At 52.2% G+C, this 17,054-nt stretch overlaps 1 protein-coding gene across 3 annotated transcripts; it reads left to right on the top strand.

Moving 5' to 3' along the window:
- Positions 1–8,926: 8,926 nt before the first annotated feature.
- Positions 8,927–16,305, top strand: HMGB3 (high mobility group box 3). 3 transcript variants are annotated; one of them, XM_072956160.1, is made up of 5 exons: positions 8,927–8,991; positions 13,659–13,813; positions 14,101–14,240; positions 14,710–14,884; positions 15,293–16,305. In XM_072956160.1, exons 2-5 carry the CDS (start codon positions 13,664–13,666, stop codon positions 15,431–15,433), a joined length of 606 nt encoding a protein of 201 aa, XP_072812261.1. In that variant the 5' UTR covers positions 8,927–8,991; positions 13,659–13,663; the 3' UTR covers positions 15,434–16,305. The 3 variants fall into 3 exon arrangements, with proteins under 3 accessions (XP_072812261.1, XP_072812259.1, XP_072812260.1); XM_072956158.1 differs by lacking the exon at positions 8,927–8,991 and adding an exon at positions 11,378–11,462; XM_072956159.1 differs by lacking the exon at positions 8,927–8,991 and adding an exon at positions 11,468–11,651.
- The last annotated feature ends 749 nt before the right edge of the window (positions 16,306–17,054 follow it).

The raw sequence follows: 17,054 nt of genomic DNA on the forward strand, positions 1-17,054 counted from the left end.
GATTTATTGGCCTGTTGTTCGGGGAGCAGAATGAGTTCGGACTCGGTAACATAGAGGTAGATTAGGAGTTTGGGATTAACAGATACACACTACTATGCATAAAATAGAGAAACAGCAAGGACCTACTGTATAGCACAGGGGACTATGTTCAATTTCTTGTAATGAGCAATAATGGAAAAGAAACAAAATTATATATATGTGTGTGTGTGTGTGTGTGTGTGTGTGTGTATATATAGAGAGAGAGGCTGAATGGTTTGCTGTACACCTGAAACTAACACTGTAAATCAACTACACTTCAATAAAAAATAACAATTAAAAAACAGAATACATGTGTACTGGTTGAATAGTGTCTCCTCAAAATTCATGCTTCCCCGGAACCTCAAAAAGTGACTTTCTTAGGAAATAGGGTCTTTGCAGATGTAATTAGTTAAAGTGAAGTCACACTGGATTGAGGGACCCTTTATCCAACGACTGGTGTCCTTACAAAAGGAGGAAAGGGTACATGGAGACACAAGGAGGCCATGTGAAGATGGAGACAGAAATGGGAGGGATGCGGCCACAAACCTAGGAACCAACACGTGGGACCACCAGAAGCTGGAAGAGACAGGAAAGATTCTCCCCTAGAACCTTGGAGGGAGTCTGTCCTGCTGACAGCTTGATTTTGGACACCTGGACTCCAGAACTATGGAAGAGTAAATGCCTATTGTTTTAAGCCCCCCAGAGTGTGCAATTGCACTTCAGGCCCACCCTGATAATCCAGAATCATCTCTCGATCCCAATCCTGATTTAATCTTTTCTGCAAAGTCCTTTTTTCCATATAAGGTCACATGCGTGGGGTCCAGGGATTGGGACTTGATATCCTTGGGGGCCATTATGTATCCTGCTACAGGGACCCACACAAGGAAAGAGTTCATCATGCTTTGCTTGTGCTAACAGAGGATCAGAGGCAACCTAGGTGTTCACCACTGGGAAAAGGAGAAGCAACTGCTTAGTTATAAGGAATCAACTCAGAAACACACAGCAGTGGGGAGTGGCAACATACATAGCTGAGTGGAAAGGTACGGGGAAGGTTCTCCAGGACAATATCACTTGTGTTTATTGAAAACACACACACACACACAAACACACACTACCCTACACATTTGCCAGAGCACATACTCAAGGGTTGGCTGCCAAAGGGAGGGCAACTGGAGTGGAAAACAGGAAATTACAAGAACTGGTTGGGTAGATGGATTGATCCAGCCTGGGAGGGACCTCACACACTGGTGATGATGGTGATGCCGTGAACTGAGGACTGTCATGACCTGAAGGCCAAAATAAACAAAGGAAAGTAAAAGTCCCAGATGAGCCGTTTCTGTGAAGGCTGCCCACTCTGGAAGTGCCTTGGCATATTTTGCCTAAAGATACACTGTCCCATTAGCTGCAGTGCTGTGGGTGGCAGTCGCTGAACCTCATTTTTCCCTTCCTTTTGGGAAAGAAAGAAACATGTAGCCTCCAGAGTGGAGGCAGGATGCCCTTCTTAGCAACACCAAGGAACAAAGAAAGCCACACGAATGCCATTTGCTGTCGCCTGACAGTTGTTTTCCATCTGCTGTGCTGAGTGTTGGCTCCCTCCCGGCAGCCTTGAGCGGGCAGCTGACGTGGTTGGCTCGCCCCTTGGTCCTGGTTCAGACCTCCTATGGTTTTGTTCATTCTCGGAACACGTGGAACACACCCTGCCTCCCTTTTTCCAGATACAGTACTTCTCCTAATGCCATTTGATCAAGTAGCAGGAAGGCCAAATAGAATGAGGCCAGTGGCCCTGGAAACAGTCATTGATATAAATCACCGTGAATTCCACATCAGTTTGGTAAATGATCAGCTATTTGAACCCTGGGGGAGGGGGGTGGACCTTGTTTGCTTCTTTCGCATTGGGTTCTTCTTAGTTCCCTGTAAAGTTCCCTTTGAAAATGCCACTCTTCTTGGCTGTGCTTGGGAAGAAAAGAGAACCTGACTTTTTAAAAAATTAATTTATTTTTCTGGGGTTTTTTTTTTGAGGGGGGTAATCAGGTTATTTATTTACTTATTTATGGAGGTCCTGGGGATTGAACCCAGGACCTGGTGCATGCTAAGCACGTGCTGAAGCACTGAGTTATACCCACTCCTCTCTCGGCGTTATTTTTTCATTCAGCTCAGAAATAGGAAACTCAAACTTCACTCCTTCATCATAAAAGAGTGTACTTTTCAGTGCTTCACCCTACCTGGGTGTTTTTATTTCTATAAAAGTCTCATGGGAATTATGAGTTGGTTTGGCTTTGGGTGGCCTGGCTGCCAGAAGATGCCATGTACCGCTTAAAGCCACAGGCAACACAAAGGGAGGTACCACTGCTGGCCCCAGGGCGCAAGTTAAGACCGCAGTCCTGGCACCTGTCTCTCAGCTTAGCCTCGTTCCTCTGCCCTGTGACCCGGCAGCATCTGTCTGTCCTCTGACAATAGGGAGAACACCTGCAAGGCCTCATGGCAGAATCTTCTAGAATCTTTTTGAAAAAGATTTTTTGCAAGGATTTTTTTCCCCTTTCTATTCTATTTTCTTCTCGTCCTAAAAGTAATTCCTGCTTAGTGTCAAAAAGGATAAGGAAATAGAATAAAAGATCACCTCAATTTCACCTTTCCAGACCACCACATTTACTTAATGCTTCCTATCTGCCAAGACACAGGCGAAGTGTGCTCCTTCTTTTGTCCCCAGTAATCCTCACAACTACTCTGTGAGGCAGGTATTATCAGACCCATTTTCTCATTTTTCCTATGAGGAAACTGAGGCACAGGGAGATTCAACAAGTAGCCCAAGGGCACAAGGAAGGGGTGGAGTTGAGACTTGAACCAAGGTCCTTCTGATTCCAAAGCCCATGCCCTTGACCTCTGCACCCACCATGCACCTTCAGCACAGCTGTACGCAGAGCTCTCAAAACAGTATGGCAGTAAGACTGTGGGCTCACCAGGACATAAGCCCGCCGGACACTTGGTGTGTTCTTCTAGGAGTGTATCCTCACTGGGACTAACTTTCCTTCTGTCCCACTCAAAGTCTTGCTCTGTGAGGTGGTTGTCCTATTCTGAGTTTCTGGAGGCGAAGTTCAGTTGGTGGGGTGCTCATCTGGCTACAGGTCAGCTGGGGAAAAGCAATACTCCATCAGTTCGGCGTGAAAAGTGCATGTGATCCCCCACCCCCAGCCCTCCCTGGGACACCAGTCCCCATCTAGGAAAAGAAAAGTTCCCACTAGAGGCTAATGGCTCTTTCACCTGTAAAGTTCTATGATTTATCGAGTGTCAACACTCCTGCGTGCTAAGAGAGGATTTGAAAACCCGTCATAAATATTTAAATTAACTAGTAACATCCTCTTAGCTTATCACATGATCACCAGCCAGATCGTGGAGCAAGCTCTAAGAGACAGGGTGACACATGATCTGACACTCTCTTTCCTCTAGAACCCCCCAATCCAGTGTTCCAGAAGCTGGATCTCTGTGCGACCCCTGGCTTATCATCATCATCATCATCATCATCCAGCTCTTAAGATTAAAGGCAGGAAGCTAGCGGGAGGCATTTTCCAGAAGCTGCGACGTCGGCGGCGGCAGCAGCGGCGGCGGCGACGGCGACGACAAGGCCACTGCAGATCTCTTTCCTCACCCTGTGTTGTCTCTCACGGCTTTTAGATTGCTGCACTGATTACCCAGTGCCGGCCCCCAGCTCTCAACACCGTCAAGCCGATTCCACTTCGCTCAGATTTTCCTCTAAGATCTCAGCAGGGGCCAAGCTTTCGGCAGGCCAGCGGGCTGTCTAGGCAGCTATGGGAGGCGCTTCCAGCCCTGGGCCGCTTCAGGTCTGGTAGAGTAGCCAGGTGGGTACAGAAACAACTAGAACACCCAGGGCTCTCAGGCCCCTAGGGATAGTGTGAGCAGTGCTGAGGTGGCTCACAGGGTCTCCGTGTCTGATTGCAGGTAGGGGTGGGGTGGGGTGGTGGCAGGAACCTAGCTGAAACTGGATCTCAAAGAGAATGGTCTCTCTGTGACTTGATTTCAGGGTTGTAGAGGGTTATGATAGGATTTGAAACTGAGCAGTGACAAGTCGGAAATGTGCATTTATAAAAGATACATTGCTGGCATGGCGAGTGGGTAACGAGAGGGAGAGCAGTTAGGGGGCTGTCGAGGCCGGCCAGGGCAGAGACGGTGACGGCTCAGTAGCGGGAGATGCAGAGAGGCAGCTGAATCTGGGAGACATTTAGGAGGCTGAATTGACAGGATTTGGGGACAGCATGGCTGTGGGAGATGAAGGAGAGATGGGAGCCAGGCAGGATGCGAGGGGAGGGGATGATGGTGGTACCACTTTCTGGGGATGCACGTGGGGAAAGGGCTGAGGTTGGGGAGCTTGGTTTAGGGCATACTGGTGTGAGGTCCTGGGAGGTCACTCATTTGATGACTTCAACAACTCTCCGGGGCTGCTGGCAGGCAGAAGAATCCTGGATGGTCATTGTTTGCCCACTGAAAACAATTGGACAGTGAAGCCTGTTAAAAAAACCTGGGAGGCAGAAGACATGGATTCTACTTCCAGTTCTACTCCTTTGAGTGAAACAGTTGCTTTCTCGGGGCTTCACTTTTCTTTTTCTTTTCAAAATATGCCTCACTATCTCACTGAATCTTTGTGGGGTGCAGCTTAAATAGATATGCAAGCACCTTGTAAACTGCTTAAGGAACAAAATGCAAGGTAGCATTACTTCTGCCCTCATTATCATTATCATCCCATTCTCTGATCTGACTTGGGCCATTTGTAGTTTATGTTTACAGTTCCTTACCCATATCATTTTATCTGATTGTCTTTTTCCCTAGTAACCCATGAATCATGCAGGCCAGGTACAAACATATCCAAAAGTAAGTGGAAAGTTAAGATGATCATCTAAACAAATCATGTAAAAAAAAGAAGGCTTTTACTTGAAACATCTCAAGGCAGGCTCTTCTGGGAGTCACATCATATTGAAAAAGCTGTCTAGAATCATTTGAAAAGATGACCAAACATAGGAGATCCATTTATGAATATAAACAGATTTTTTCCACCTCACTGCGAGAGCGTAGAATCAGAGCATCTCCACCCATCCATTCATTCAACAAATATTCACTGAGCACTTACGGTGTGCTCTCTTTTAGGCATTTGAGAAAGTGGGTGCGAAGAGATCGCTGCCCTCGAGGAGCTTATACTCCAGTACATGAGAAAAGTCTCTGGAGATCATCTAGCATCTAGGGCAGCTGAGTCCCTGACTGTACAGAAGGGCAAACTGAGGACAAGTGATGCTCAGGGATTTGTCTAGGGATTTTCAAGCTGTGGGGGAGCAGAGGGCAGAACCCCTGCTTGTGCTTCTAGAATGCTAGTTCTTCTAAGATAACTCTGTGGGTTTGGATTTAGAAATGCAGATATATTTGTCCCACACCTCATGAAGGGCTGTCACTTGTGCCATTAGAACGCAAGGATGAAATTGGCCCTTGTTAGTTATTCAGAATATCCATCTAACATATACAGATTAATTCTACCTTGAACAACACTCACCCTCACGGCAAACATTCTCTGGCTGAGATTCTATGCTGTGTCAGGCCTTGGGCTAGGTGCCAAGGAGGTGGGGCCATTGGGAGATGAATGGAGCTCAGTCCTTGCTCTGAACCTGGAAATTGCAGTACCATGTCCTAAGCGCCCCCTTGCTACGGTTCTGGTCTCTCCCCACTCCTCATTCAGGTACCAGGGACTCAGGACTAGGAACCTACCAGGTATTTAGAGAACAAATGTCTGTTGCAGTAGGACTGATGTGGGTATGGGGGTGGGTGTGGGTTTGGGTGCGTGCACTCAGATGCAGCCTGCCCACTTGTCTCCATCCTATAGCTCATGTCACAGACAGCCCAGAGAGAGTTGATTCACTAGGGAGGATGCAATTCCCAGCATAACTGTTTCTTGGTTGCGGACAAATATGGTTCAGGCTTGTGCCACTTATGTTTGGATTGTCCTCCAACTGTTGCTCTTCTGCATTATCTGAAGCGTTAAGAGTGAAATCGGCAGGTGAATATAACTCAGCTGTAGATCAAGTGCTTAGCATGCATGAGGCCCTGGGTTCAATCCCCAGTATCTCCATTAAAAAAAAAAAGAGTGAAATCAAAGGTGCGCATGAGCACAGGGAACCCTTTCCACGTGCTTATTTTGTGTCAGGCATTGCTCTAAGTGTTTCATAGGATCCCCACAACAACTTGACTACTCGCAATTTTGCAAATGGAGACTCTGTGGTAGGAAGAGGTGAGGTGGCCTGCCTGAGTCGCATGGTGGCACGTGGCTCTTGCTCTTTTCCAAACGCCCAACCTAAATATTCCGAGGTGCTATTTGGACTTGGGAGTTCCCTTTTCGAGCCAAAGCTCTAGTTAGTGCTGCAAACCCGACCAGGGATCCAGGGCCCAGAAACAAAGAATGGGAGTCCCGTTCTCCCCCCAGGCCCCCAGGACTGCCCCGTGGCACCAGGCAGCCCAAGGGGCCCGCCTGGCCCTCTTATAGGAATGGGGTGGAGACAGAGCGATTCCTCTGCTTGGCTGAATTCCGTTCTTTGCAGAGCTGGCATTGGCCCTCTAGTTTTCTCATCACCCCTGCCCGCCATCAGAGAGGTCTCAGCCTCCTGAGACTGAGTGCCCTCCACACCTGCCTTGGATAGCACAGGCCTGCCTTGCATTACTTGGGGAATTCACAGAAGGGCCTGTGGTATTAGCCCATCAGAAACTCAGGGGAAGTGGGGAGGGCTCTGAGAACCAGCCACTGCACTATTGGTGGGAGGGGGTCCCAGTCACCCAGAAGTGGGTAAAGTGTTCAAGGCCTGACAGGGCAGGGCTGTTCTGGGAACGGGGTGGGTCACTGGAGGTGACCCCACTGAGTGTCATCTCCTCTCTCATCCCCTCCCCCACGGAGCTCTTCCAGGACTAGGTGCCCCGGGGGGAGGGCAGGGGCCCTTCATTTCATCTTTATCCTCCCCACAAGACTGCCTGGCACATCATTGGCCCAGGATGGTCTTGTGCGGATTCAGATTGTGTTTCCAGACAGCAGCAGTGTGGACAGGAACTTGTAGGAAATCCTTTGGTTCCAATATGAAAGGGGGCAGGGCTGGCCTGGTGGCGCTGGTGTGACTTGTCACACTAAACAGTGCTGGCTCCCATGCTCCCTTCTCTTCTCAGGTGGCCCCACCTACCCAGCTGTTCAGAGCCTGGAACCCCTTCTTCTCAAGGGTGCTAGCTGCCCAGCCACCTTGCCCATGGCCATTGCACCCACAGTGCAGCTGACGGGTTACGGATAGGACGAATGTGACACTAAGGGCCAGGAGACCAGGCTTCTAGCCTGGGCTCAGCCACTGACTCCCGCGGGGCCCTCTGTCGGGAGGAGGCTGTGCTGCTGTACGAGGCTGTTAGAATAGCGCTGGGGACCCTGGCTTCCTCTGAAAACACTTTCCTCTCTTTGGGAAAAAATGTCCAGTTGGGATGTAATTCCTACCCATGAGCAGAGGGGGAGGGGAGAGGGGCGGCTCCAGGACTTGAACCAGATCATCTAGGGGTGAGCAGAGTAGGGCCCCGGCCCTGGGAAGGCCTGGAAGCCTGCTGTCAAAAACTCCCCACCAGTGAAGATGGAATTCACAAAGGTTCCCAGATCCCTGTTGAAAGGATCTGTTCCTCGTGGGACCTTCACCGCCAGTGCCCTTAACGTATTTTCAATGATTCTACAAGCTGGCCCCACCCCTGCCCCCAAATCTACCCTGGCTGCATTTTCTTTGATTCTTAAAAGGAGGCTGGCCTGGTTGGGCCTCGGGGATGCCACCTTGAAGCCCTGGGCCTTCCAGTGAAGACCTGGGGTAGGGTGAGGTGCAAGGGGCCAGGGTTTCATTTCTGTTCAGTGAGGATTCCCCTTAATCTTTGGGGGAGCGGGTCTTGAACTGACAGGAACTGGAAACCTCTTTACCACACTTTGTCATATTTCCTATTTACTTTCATGTTTTCCTAACCTCGCCAGGCAGCGAAATGGCTTCTGGGATTATGGTTTGAGGTTCCCCTGTGTGGATGGGTCTGGCCTGCCGCTGGGCCTCACAGGTGACTGATGTGGTTAAAGTTCTTTCCAGGGAGGTCTGGGCAGAGGCCCAGAGCCACTCCATCGCCTTGGCTAGTTGGAGCTATCCCGAGCCACCAGGTGCCAAACTTTGCCACAGGCAGAAGAGGCAGCCTGCCCTGGAACCCTTGACCTTCTTTCTTTTCACCTTCCAGGCTGATTGCTAGCTCCCCCCGGGTGGCCTTTTACAGGAGATTATCAGATCGCTTTTATGTACACCCTCCCTCACAAGCAGACTGGACGGTGGTTGGGGTGGAAAAGGCAGGTGAAATCACCTTTGACAGATGACATTGAGGATGAGAGAGAGGAGGTGATGTGGCAGAAGGGCCACCACGAAGTGAGCCCAAAGCCACTGCCGTGCCCCTGCCCTCTGGTCCCACCCCTACTTCACTTCATCTCCCTTCTGTTTCTTATTAGTAGGCGTTCAATATGTATACATGGAATTGAATTGTGAGACAGTTTCTGCTGAGGTAGGAACCCGCCAGGCCCCCCACCACCTGTGCTCAGGTGTGCTGTCATGGTCAGGAGGGGCTGAGGAGACACCCAGGCTGCAAGGAGCCTCCCGACTTAGGCCTGTGGGGAAGGGATGGAGGAATTGGAGACACTGAGCCTGAAGGGGACATGGAGACTTGGGCTGATATGTTTTTGTGGGGCAGATCAGAGGACCATGACAACCCTCTTCAGATCTCTGACATGCTTTGTGATGTCATAGTCATTTTCTGTGAAGTTCTGATGATGGTGACTAGAGATTCAAGCATCAAGCCGAGGGCTTCAACTTGATTAGCTTTTCTCGGGAGCAGAGATGAAAAGGCTTCCTTTGAAGAGTAAGAGGAAGCCTTTCGTCATCTGAAGTATGTACACAGAAATAGGATACCGATGGGCAGGGCTATGGCAGTGGGTGGGGAAGAGTGAGTCCTGAGGGTGGTATCCGGACACCACTTCTGGTAAGTTCTCTTCTGGCTGGGAGATATTCTTATTTCTCTGCTTTGATTTTCAAGCTGCTGCTTCTGGTAATGCCCTGGGTGTGCCTGGGTGTGAGTGTGTACAAACGTGCTGCTTGTGACTTCCCTGTGCTTGTAAGTGTGGCCCTCAACATACCGTCAGGGGCCCACCAAGTATTTTCCCCACTTTGTGCTGGCAGCACCCCACTCTGGCCAGGACACCAGGCAGTGGCTGGACCAGAAGGAGACCCCTGTTGCACCTGAGACCCCAACTCATGTCTCTGGCCTAGAAAGGCCTGACAACACTGAGAGGCTCTGCACTCTGCGGAGGGGAGGTACTGGTCAGACCACGTGTGGAGACCCGCTCCCCTCTGGGAAGGGCAGAAACATAAGAGGGGGAGGGGCTTGGCAGGTCAGACCCTGGGAACCTAGTCGTCCAAGGGGCTGGAGCTGTCTGCTTGGAGAACAGACTTGGCCTGCCATGAAATCTCTGAAGGGTGAGGGACTGGACTGTGTATAGGATGGTGACCCCAAGGCTCAGGGATAGCCCCAGATGAAAAAGACAGCCCATAAGGGAAGTGGTGAACTCACCATGAGTGGAGGTATGCAAGCGGAAGGTAGGCAACCATTCAGCTCACTCTAACAGGGCAGAGAATTAGATAAGGGAGCCTTAAGGTATCTGTCTTTGTGAGGGTCTGTAAGTTGGGGACCTAAGAAAGTGACTTGATACCTATGGCTCTTGTCCAAAGCAGCACTATCTTTGCCTTTTGGTCTCAATTGGATCCGTAATGTTGGAAGCCCAGCAGTGCCAGGTGCAGGGCCTCAGGCTCACCTGGCACGTTCAGAGGAGCTAGCCAGAGCTGGTGGGGGTGGGGAGGTAGGTCTCTTGTGAGGTCAGCTCCCTTGCACAACTCAAACTCAGCCACCGGGTCTGCAAACAGCATTTGGAAAACTCCTCTGGTGGCTCTCACTTCTAAATATGGGAATTACAAATAGCTGGCCATCTTGGCCTTTCGAAGTGCTTTGGGAAGGGAACTTCCTATACAAAAATCTCATGATGCCTCTTCCATTATTTTTTCCAAATTTCAACCCTTAAAATGTGCTCCTTTTTCTCACTCTTCCTTTCCCCCATTCTTTCCAGGAAGCTCATGGTATCTCAAAGAGGGAAGGGGGCCCTCAGATATTTTTTTCAACAGGGCTGATATAATAGCATTTGGCATGGGACATCTCTTCCTCCTATGTGACTGTCCTGTACAATGCAGGACATTTAATATCCCTGGCCATCCCTTCTTCATATTAAATTCCAGCAGCAAATCCCTGCTTGGGGGCATTTCCAGACATCCCTTAGAGGTAACGCTGCCCCCACCCCCTCACTTTAAAAACCATTGCCTGAATCCCCTCAAGAAAGGGACTTGCTCAGGGCTATATCACCCAGGGACAAAGCCAAGGCCCAGTCAAATGCCATTCACTCATTCTGATAACTTTTATTTTTCACCATGGTGTGTGTCAGAAGAGCAAAGGGAACGCGGGCCTGAACGGAGGCAGTGAAGAGGGGACTCCCTGCCCAGAAAACTACAAGTTCTAACGATTTCTCCCTTTTTGCCAAAGTCCGTTTTCCTCCTCTAGCCCACCCAGCTCGCCGTTTCCGCAAGTGCAGCACAAACTGACTTTTTAGCAATTAGTGGAAAGAGCCTAGTCGAGCACGATCCGCGGGAGCGGAATCAGGTCCTTTCCCGGCGGGGCAGCGGGGTGCCGAAACCCGAGGTCTTGGTGAGCAAGCAGCCGCCTTCTGCCAGGCACAGAAGAGCGGGCTGCCGCCAGGCCCCTGCGGCGGAGTCACGGCGGAATTCGGTAGAGGTGGAGGACCGTCGATCCTCGCGGTTGGTCCCAGGAGGTGTCCCGGAGCAGGCAGGGGGGCTGCGTGGGGGCCAGGGGTCGGGGATGGGGGCACACAGGCCGCAGCGCAGAGGAAGCAGAGGGCAGAACAGTCGAGCTCGACCTTGCCCTCCAAACACCGCAGGCCGAGGCTGCTGGGAATGGCGGGGCCACCTCTCCAAAGTCCTTTGAGATCCCAGCTCAGTTTGAAGAGTGGGGCGCGGGGGTTGGGAAAGCGAGATTATTATTATTCCTGTTTTGCCTCGGCCGCCAGCCCCGGCGGGTTGTTCTATTTGAATGAATGATCCCAGCGGCCGCGCCCAATGGGCGCCAGCGCCTGTTTAATATTCATAAGGCCCGTAGCCAATGGCCGGGCGAGGAGGCTGTTTTAAACGGCGGAGCCCGCTGGCCAATCAGGCGGCTCTCGTGGAAGCAGCTAGCGCGAGGCTGTGAAGCGCTGAGCCGCGCGTCGTGCCCTGCGCTGCCCAGACTAGCGAACAATACAGGTACGTTTCGCACCGCCCGCCGCCGCCGCCGCCGCCGCCGCCGCCGCCGCCGCAGCTCCCCGACAACTTTCCGGTCCGCGCCGCTGAGAGCGCGCTCCTCCGCCGCCGCCCCCTGCCTTTTCTCCCCGCGCCCTTCCCGCCCCCTTTGCTTTCCCTCTTGCTAGGTGCGGGAAGGAAGCAGCAATTCAGGTGTTTCAACTTTTTAATGCTTCAACCTGAGCTCCCCGCTGTCGGGGTTTGGGCTCCCTCCGTAGATCCACCCTCGGCCGCCGCCCCCCGGGGCAACGGCCGAGGGGCCAAGGCCCTCCGAGGCCAGATGTTCGGGCAGCTGTGGCGGCCGCGCGAGCCGAGAGGCGGCTGCGGTCTTCGGGCTCGGGCGGCGCGCGTCCCGGCGCCGGGCGGCGGCCTCGGGAAAGAGGCCCGGCGCGCCCTGGCCCGGGACGGACTCCGCGGGCGGCGGGCAGCCGCTGCCTGCCGGGGGCTGCGGCGTAGGCAAACTTCGCTCCCGGGCTCGGCGGGCGCCGCGCGGACCCGCGGGCTGCACTGCTGCCTCTGCATTAACATGGCCGTCGCGGGAGCGCCCGGCGGCCCGGGGGTGGGGGGAACGCGGGCCGGCCGCCCCCTGCTCGTCGCCTGCCCGCCGGGCATCGCCGCCGCCACCGCCGCCGCCGCGGCGAACATGGCTGGCGCGGGGCCGGCCTCGGGCTCGGGGAAGACGGGCGGGCAGGGCGGGCGGCGGGGGCTCCCGGGCGGGCTCCGGCCTTGGCCCCGGCGCCCGCGGCCTGGGGCTGGCAGCGTGGAGGGCCGGGGGCGCTGCCGCGGGCCCCGGCGCGGCCGAGCGTCATGGCCGCACGGGTGCCTTTGTTATCCCGAGGAGTGCGCCCCGCGCCGGCGGGGGGGGGGTCCGGCCCGCAGCCCCTGCAGCCCCCGCAGCCCCGGGCGGGGCCGGGCGAGGTGGGGGCTGGCGAGCGGGCGGCGGCGGCGGCGGCGGGGCCCGGACCGCTTTGTTCGCCGCCGCCGCCCGCGCCGGCCGCGCGCGGATCAGCCATTTTAGCGAGCGGGGCTCGGAGGCACGGCTGCCGCCACCGTCTCTGCCGCGGCCGCCGCTGTCCACCCTGCTCCGCGCCCCCGGCGCGCCGTTGCCGCCGCCGTCACCGGCCCCGCGCTCCTCCCGGGGGTGGCAGCGGCGCATTTCAGGGGCACTTTCTTTCATCAGGAGGCTATTGACAAAATGGAAGGTGAATTATGTGTGTCTGGGTGACCCAGCACGGGGCCGAGCCCGGCTGCCCGTTCCCGGCCCGGGGTTCCCCCGCGCCCTGTCCCGCCGCACCCGCGCAGCCGCTGCGGGGCCCTAATGCAGCCCCTCGGTCGGTCCCTGCAAACGGGAACGCTTTAGTTTTGCGTGATGACCTTGGGTGTGGGAAAAGGAAAAGATGGCGGGAAGCTGGGGGGGTGGGACAGGGACGATGACACGCCACAGCTGCATTTTTATTTGGAAACTTTGGAGAAAGTATTCCTGGCTGGACATGCGTTCCTCTTTACGGATGAGCAAGACTAGCCCTTTTGGTCTCCCCTCCCCCTTTAGATAATGATGGAGTGACAGATTGGAACTAACAGTACAAGGGGTATCTGCTCACTTGCCAGATCACCCTTTTTGTAAAAGCCATTTTTATAAGCCAAAATGCATAAACAATAATGAAAATTCAAATGTTCCCTATTTACAGTTCTGCTTTGATCTTACGTTTGGCAGTGGTGACAGTATTTTTGTCTCTTAACATAGGAGTAAAACAGATGACCAGTTAGCCTACAGTCCTTGGTTTCAGGCTTCTGCCATCCGCCTGCACCTTCTAAAAATGTGTCCTCCTCGTGCCCTTTCAAACTGCAGTAGTGATTTGTGATTGTAGTTTCCCAAATGTAGTAGTTCTGAATTCAAATGTAGCGCCCAGCCATCCCATTTGGGTCCGTTCCATTTGGAGAACTTGATGCCTCTCAGAGAGGTAACTTGCAAACCAGCACACTTCATGCTGGTCAAAAGTTAAATGACAAGAGACAGTGAAGCTGATTTTCACCCCACTCTGCCTTCAGCTGCCAATGGCATCAAGCATGAGGGAGTGGTTCTTCCTAAAGGGCAGCCTTTGGTGTATCTTGTATGTATTCATTGTATTTGTTTTTCTTTGTCTCTCTTCCTTCCATCAGGCAGGATGGCTAAAGGTGATCCCAAGAAACCAAAGGGCAAGATGTCTGCTTATGCCTTCTTTGTGCAGACATGCCGAGAGGAGCATAAGAAGAAAAACCCTGAGGTCCCGGTCAATTTTGCGGAATTTTCCAAGAAGTGCTCTGAGAGGTGGAAGGTATTCTTCTTTTGTATCTTTCAAGCTGGTCTTAGTTGGATTTCACACATTGTGGTTACTTACCTTCAGAGTAGCCCCAGGTGGCTGTTTTCTTTTTCTTTACTTAGACTCACCTTGCCTGTCCTTAGAATTTTGTGTGTGTACTTTAATTTTGAAGACTGTACAAAGGTTCAAGCTTTCCTCCCCCTTTGTGAGTGGTTAGAGCAGCTGCCACTTTCATTACAGGACAGCTGAACAGGTAGTGTGCTCGCTGCATTAAGGAATTTAACAGGTCTTGTTCTTTGCAGACAATGTCTGGGAAAGAGAAGTCTAAATTTGATGAGATGGCAAAGGCAGATAAAGTGCGCTATGACCGGGAAATGAAGGATTACGGACCAGCTAAGGGAGGCAAGAAGAAGAAGGACCCTAATGCCCCCAAGAGGCCACCGTAAGTGACTCTAGGATTCAGAATGACACTTAAGAGCTTTCCTTCTGCTTGAAAGATTTTATTAAAGGACACTTTACCTAAGAAATGTCGAGATACCTCTGCAAAACATTCTGTACTTAGAGCTTCAAAGTGCAGTTGCAGGGAAGACCGCGGTTGTGGCTGTGTTTGCATGGTGTTTGCCCATTGGCCTTGCCACTGGGCTAGGAGCAGGCAGCCCGGTTCAGAGTGTCAGGGACTGTAGATGTGTTCTCTGTCCTTTTCCCAGTACCTGAGAAAGCACTGTGTATTTCTGAAGCACTTAAACATTCTGGGCCCTCCAAGTTTGTAACATTGTGTAGGGCATCACACATCTCCTGACTTTCGGGAGGAGTCCATGGTAGGAACATGTGCACTGGGGAACGTGGGATTTCAACTTCAGCTCATGGTTTTTGTGGGTTCTCATCTCATGTATACAATCCTCTCCCCCCAGGTCTGGATTCTTCCTGTTCTGTTCGGAATTCCGCCCCAAGATCAAATCTACCAACCCTGGCATCTCTATTGGAGACGTGGCCAAGAAGCTGGGTGAGATGTGGAATAACTTAAGTGACAGTGAGAAGCAGCCGTACATCAACAAGGCGGCGAAGCTGAAGGAGAAGTATGAGAAGGTGAGAGGACTGGAGCAGCGCCGGGCCGGTGGGTGGGGGCGGGCAGTCAGCAGCCTGGCCCACTAGGCCCCCGCTCCACAGCAGGTCAGCCTGGTGTGCTGGTGCTCAGGCTTCTGCCAGATTTTTGTGTTTGGGACAACTTTTCAGACAGGCTTCAGAATTTGATACTGTGGGATGCCACGGGTGGAGGGTTTGATGGTGCTGCTATTAATGAGACTTAAAGGGCACTGAACACTCGTTCACTTTGAAACAAGGGTGGCTGAGAAGCCAATTTGAATCTGGAAACAAAATACTTCAAAGAGCATCCCCATCTTCCTCACTTGTTCTCTTATTCGGAGGTGGTTGGGGGTAGGGGGACAGCTGCTTTCTAACCCTTGCTCATTCGGAACATGTCCCTGTTCCTTCCAGGATGTCGCAGACTATAAGTCTAAAGGGAAGTTTGATGGCGCAAAGGGCCCTGCTAAAGTTGCCCGGAAAAAGGTGGAAGAGGAGGATGAAGAAGACGAGGAGGAGGAAGAGGAGGAGGAGGAGGAGGAGGAGGATGAATAAAAAAACTGTTGATCTGTCTCCTTGTGAATACCTTAGAGTAGGGAGCGCTGTGATTGACACACCTCTTCCCTGAGCCGAGTCTGTTGCCCTCATTAGGTTTAATTACCCAATTGGATCATGATCATATTGTAGTCTCTCAAAGTGCTCTAGAAATTGTCAGTGGTTTACATGAAGTGGCCATGGGTGTCCGGAGCACCTGGAAACTGTATCAAAGTTGTACATATTTCCAAACATTTTTAAAATGAAAAGGCTCCCGTGTTCTCCTCACTCTGTGCACTTTGCTGTTGGTGTGACAAGGCATTTAAAGATGTTCCTGGCATTTTCTTTTTTTCCTTTTTTTAAAAAAATTTGTAAGGTGGTGTTAACTATATGGTTATTGGCTAGAAATCCTGAGTTCTCAACTGTACATATCTATAGTTTATAAAAAGAACAAAACAACCGAGACGCACTTGATGCTCCTTGCTTGGCATGGAGGCTGTGGGGAAGATGCCTTTCGGAGGGGCCATAGCTCAGGGCGTGCACTGTGAAGCTGGACCTGTGGACACCGCAGTGGGCATCCATGTCGCTTCAGGTTGTCTTGTTTTTGTATATAGTGACCTAGCGTTCTGCCATTCTTAGCTGTGGAGAAGGGGGGGTTCAGCTGGCATGAGAAGTGTTTGGATCCTTTTTAGTTGAAGTGCGGTAGTTTTAAACTTTGTTTTTAAACAAACTGTAGAACTCTTCATTGTCAGCAAAGCGAAGAGCCACTGCATCAATGAAAGTTCAAGAACCTTCTGTACTAAACACAATTTGCAATGTTCTGTTATTTTTTTTGTATGTTTAGAATGCTGAAATGTTTTTGAAGTTAAATAAACAGTATTACATTTTTAAAATTGTTCTCTATTATGACAGCCTACATTTCTGACTCACAGCAGTCCCGGCAGTTCAACAGCCCACCCCACGGCGCGCGGCGACGGGCCCCGGGAGCGGCCCTCCCGCGCGCTGTGGCAGCCCGCTGGCGACGGGACGGCGGGGGCTGCCTGCAGCGGCTGCGGGGCCGGGGCGTGTCGGTGTGTGAGAGGCAGGGGCTGAGGCGGCGGCGCGGGTTAGCGTCCTCAGAGGTGCGGGAGGGCGGGCGGTGAGCACGGAGGCCACTTGCAGGTTCCTTTTTTCGTTTTGGTCTCCCACACTCCCTGCTAAACGGCAAAAACAAAAAATGTTCTTTCAGGCTTTGTTTTTCCTTTCACCTCTGCCCGCATCCCACAGTCCGTGTAGCAGAACATTATTGTGCTTAACCATTGAGGAGGTCTCAGACTGTTGCCGTGGGGTCTCCTGGACCCCACCGAGGGGTGGCTGGAGTAGGGGGCAGCGGCCTGAGAAAGATGATCTGGGTTCCTGTGGCAGGCTCCATCACAGGGGACCTGAACTGCCGGGCAGGCTGGTGGGCTCGACTTGCTTCTGAGCGTTAACTGCATTGGAAGAAAACTAGAATGGTCGCCCTATGGTCTGAGTTCCTTCACTTAGAACGTAGGTTGTTGTTAAAATGTTCTTTAACTGGAAGAGGCTTGCTTGGTGTTCCGGTGTTTTTTTTTTCCTGTTTGTGGAAGGCATAGCATTTTGTCCAAGTTGGGGTGAGGGGTGA

This window comes from Vicugna pacos, chromosome X (assembly GCF_048564905.1).
Source record: "Vicugna pacos chromosome X, VicPac4, whole genome shotgun sequence".
NCBI lineage: Eukaryota > Metazoa > Chordata > Mammalia > Artiodactyla > Camelidae > Vicugna > Vicugna pacos.

Excerpts from the sequence above, each read along its gene's own strand:
- HMGB3 (XM_072956160.1), top strand. The coding sequence starts at position 13,664 with ATGGCTAAAGGTGATCCCAAGAAACCAAAGGGCAAGATGTCTGCTTAT. Across the intron at positions 13,814-14,100 it reads AGTGCTCTGAGAGGTGGAAG|ACAATGTCTGGGAAAGAGAA; the intron begins GTATTCTTCTTT and ends TGTTCTTTGCAG. Across the intron at positions 14,885-15,292 it reads TGAAGGAGAAGTATGAGAAG|GATGTCGCAGACTATAAGTC; the intron begins GTGAGAGGACTG and ends TGTTCCTTCCAG.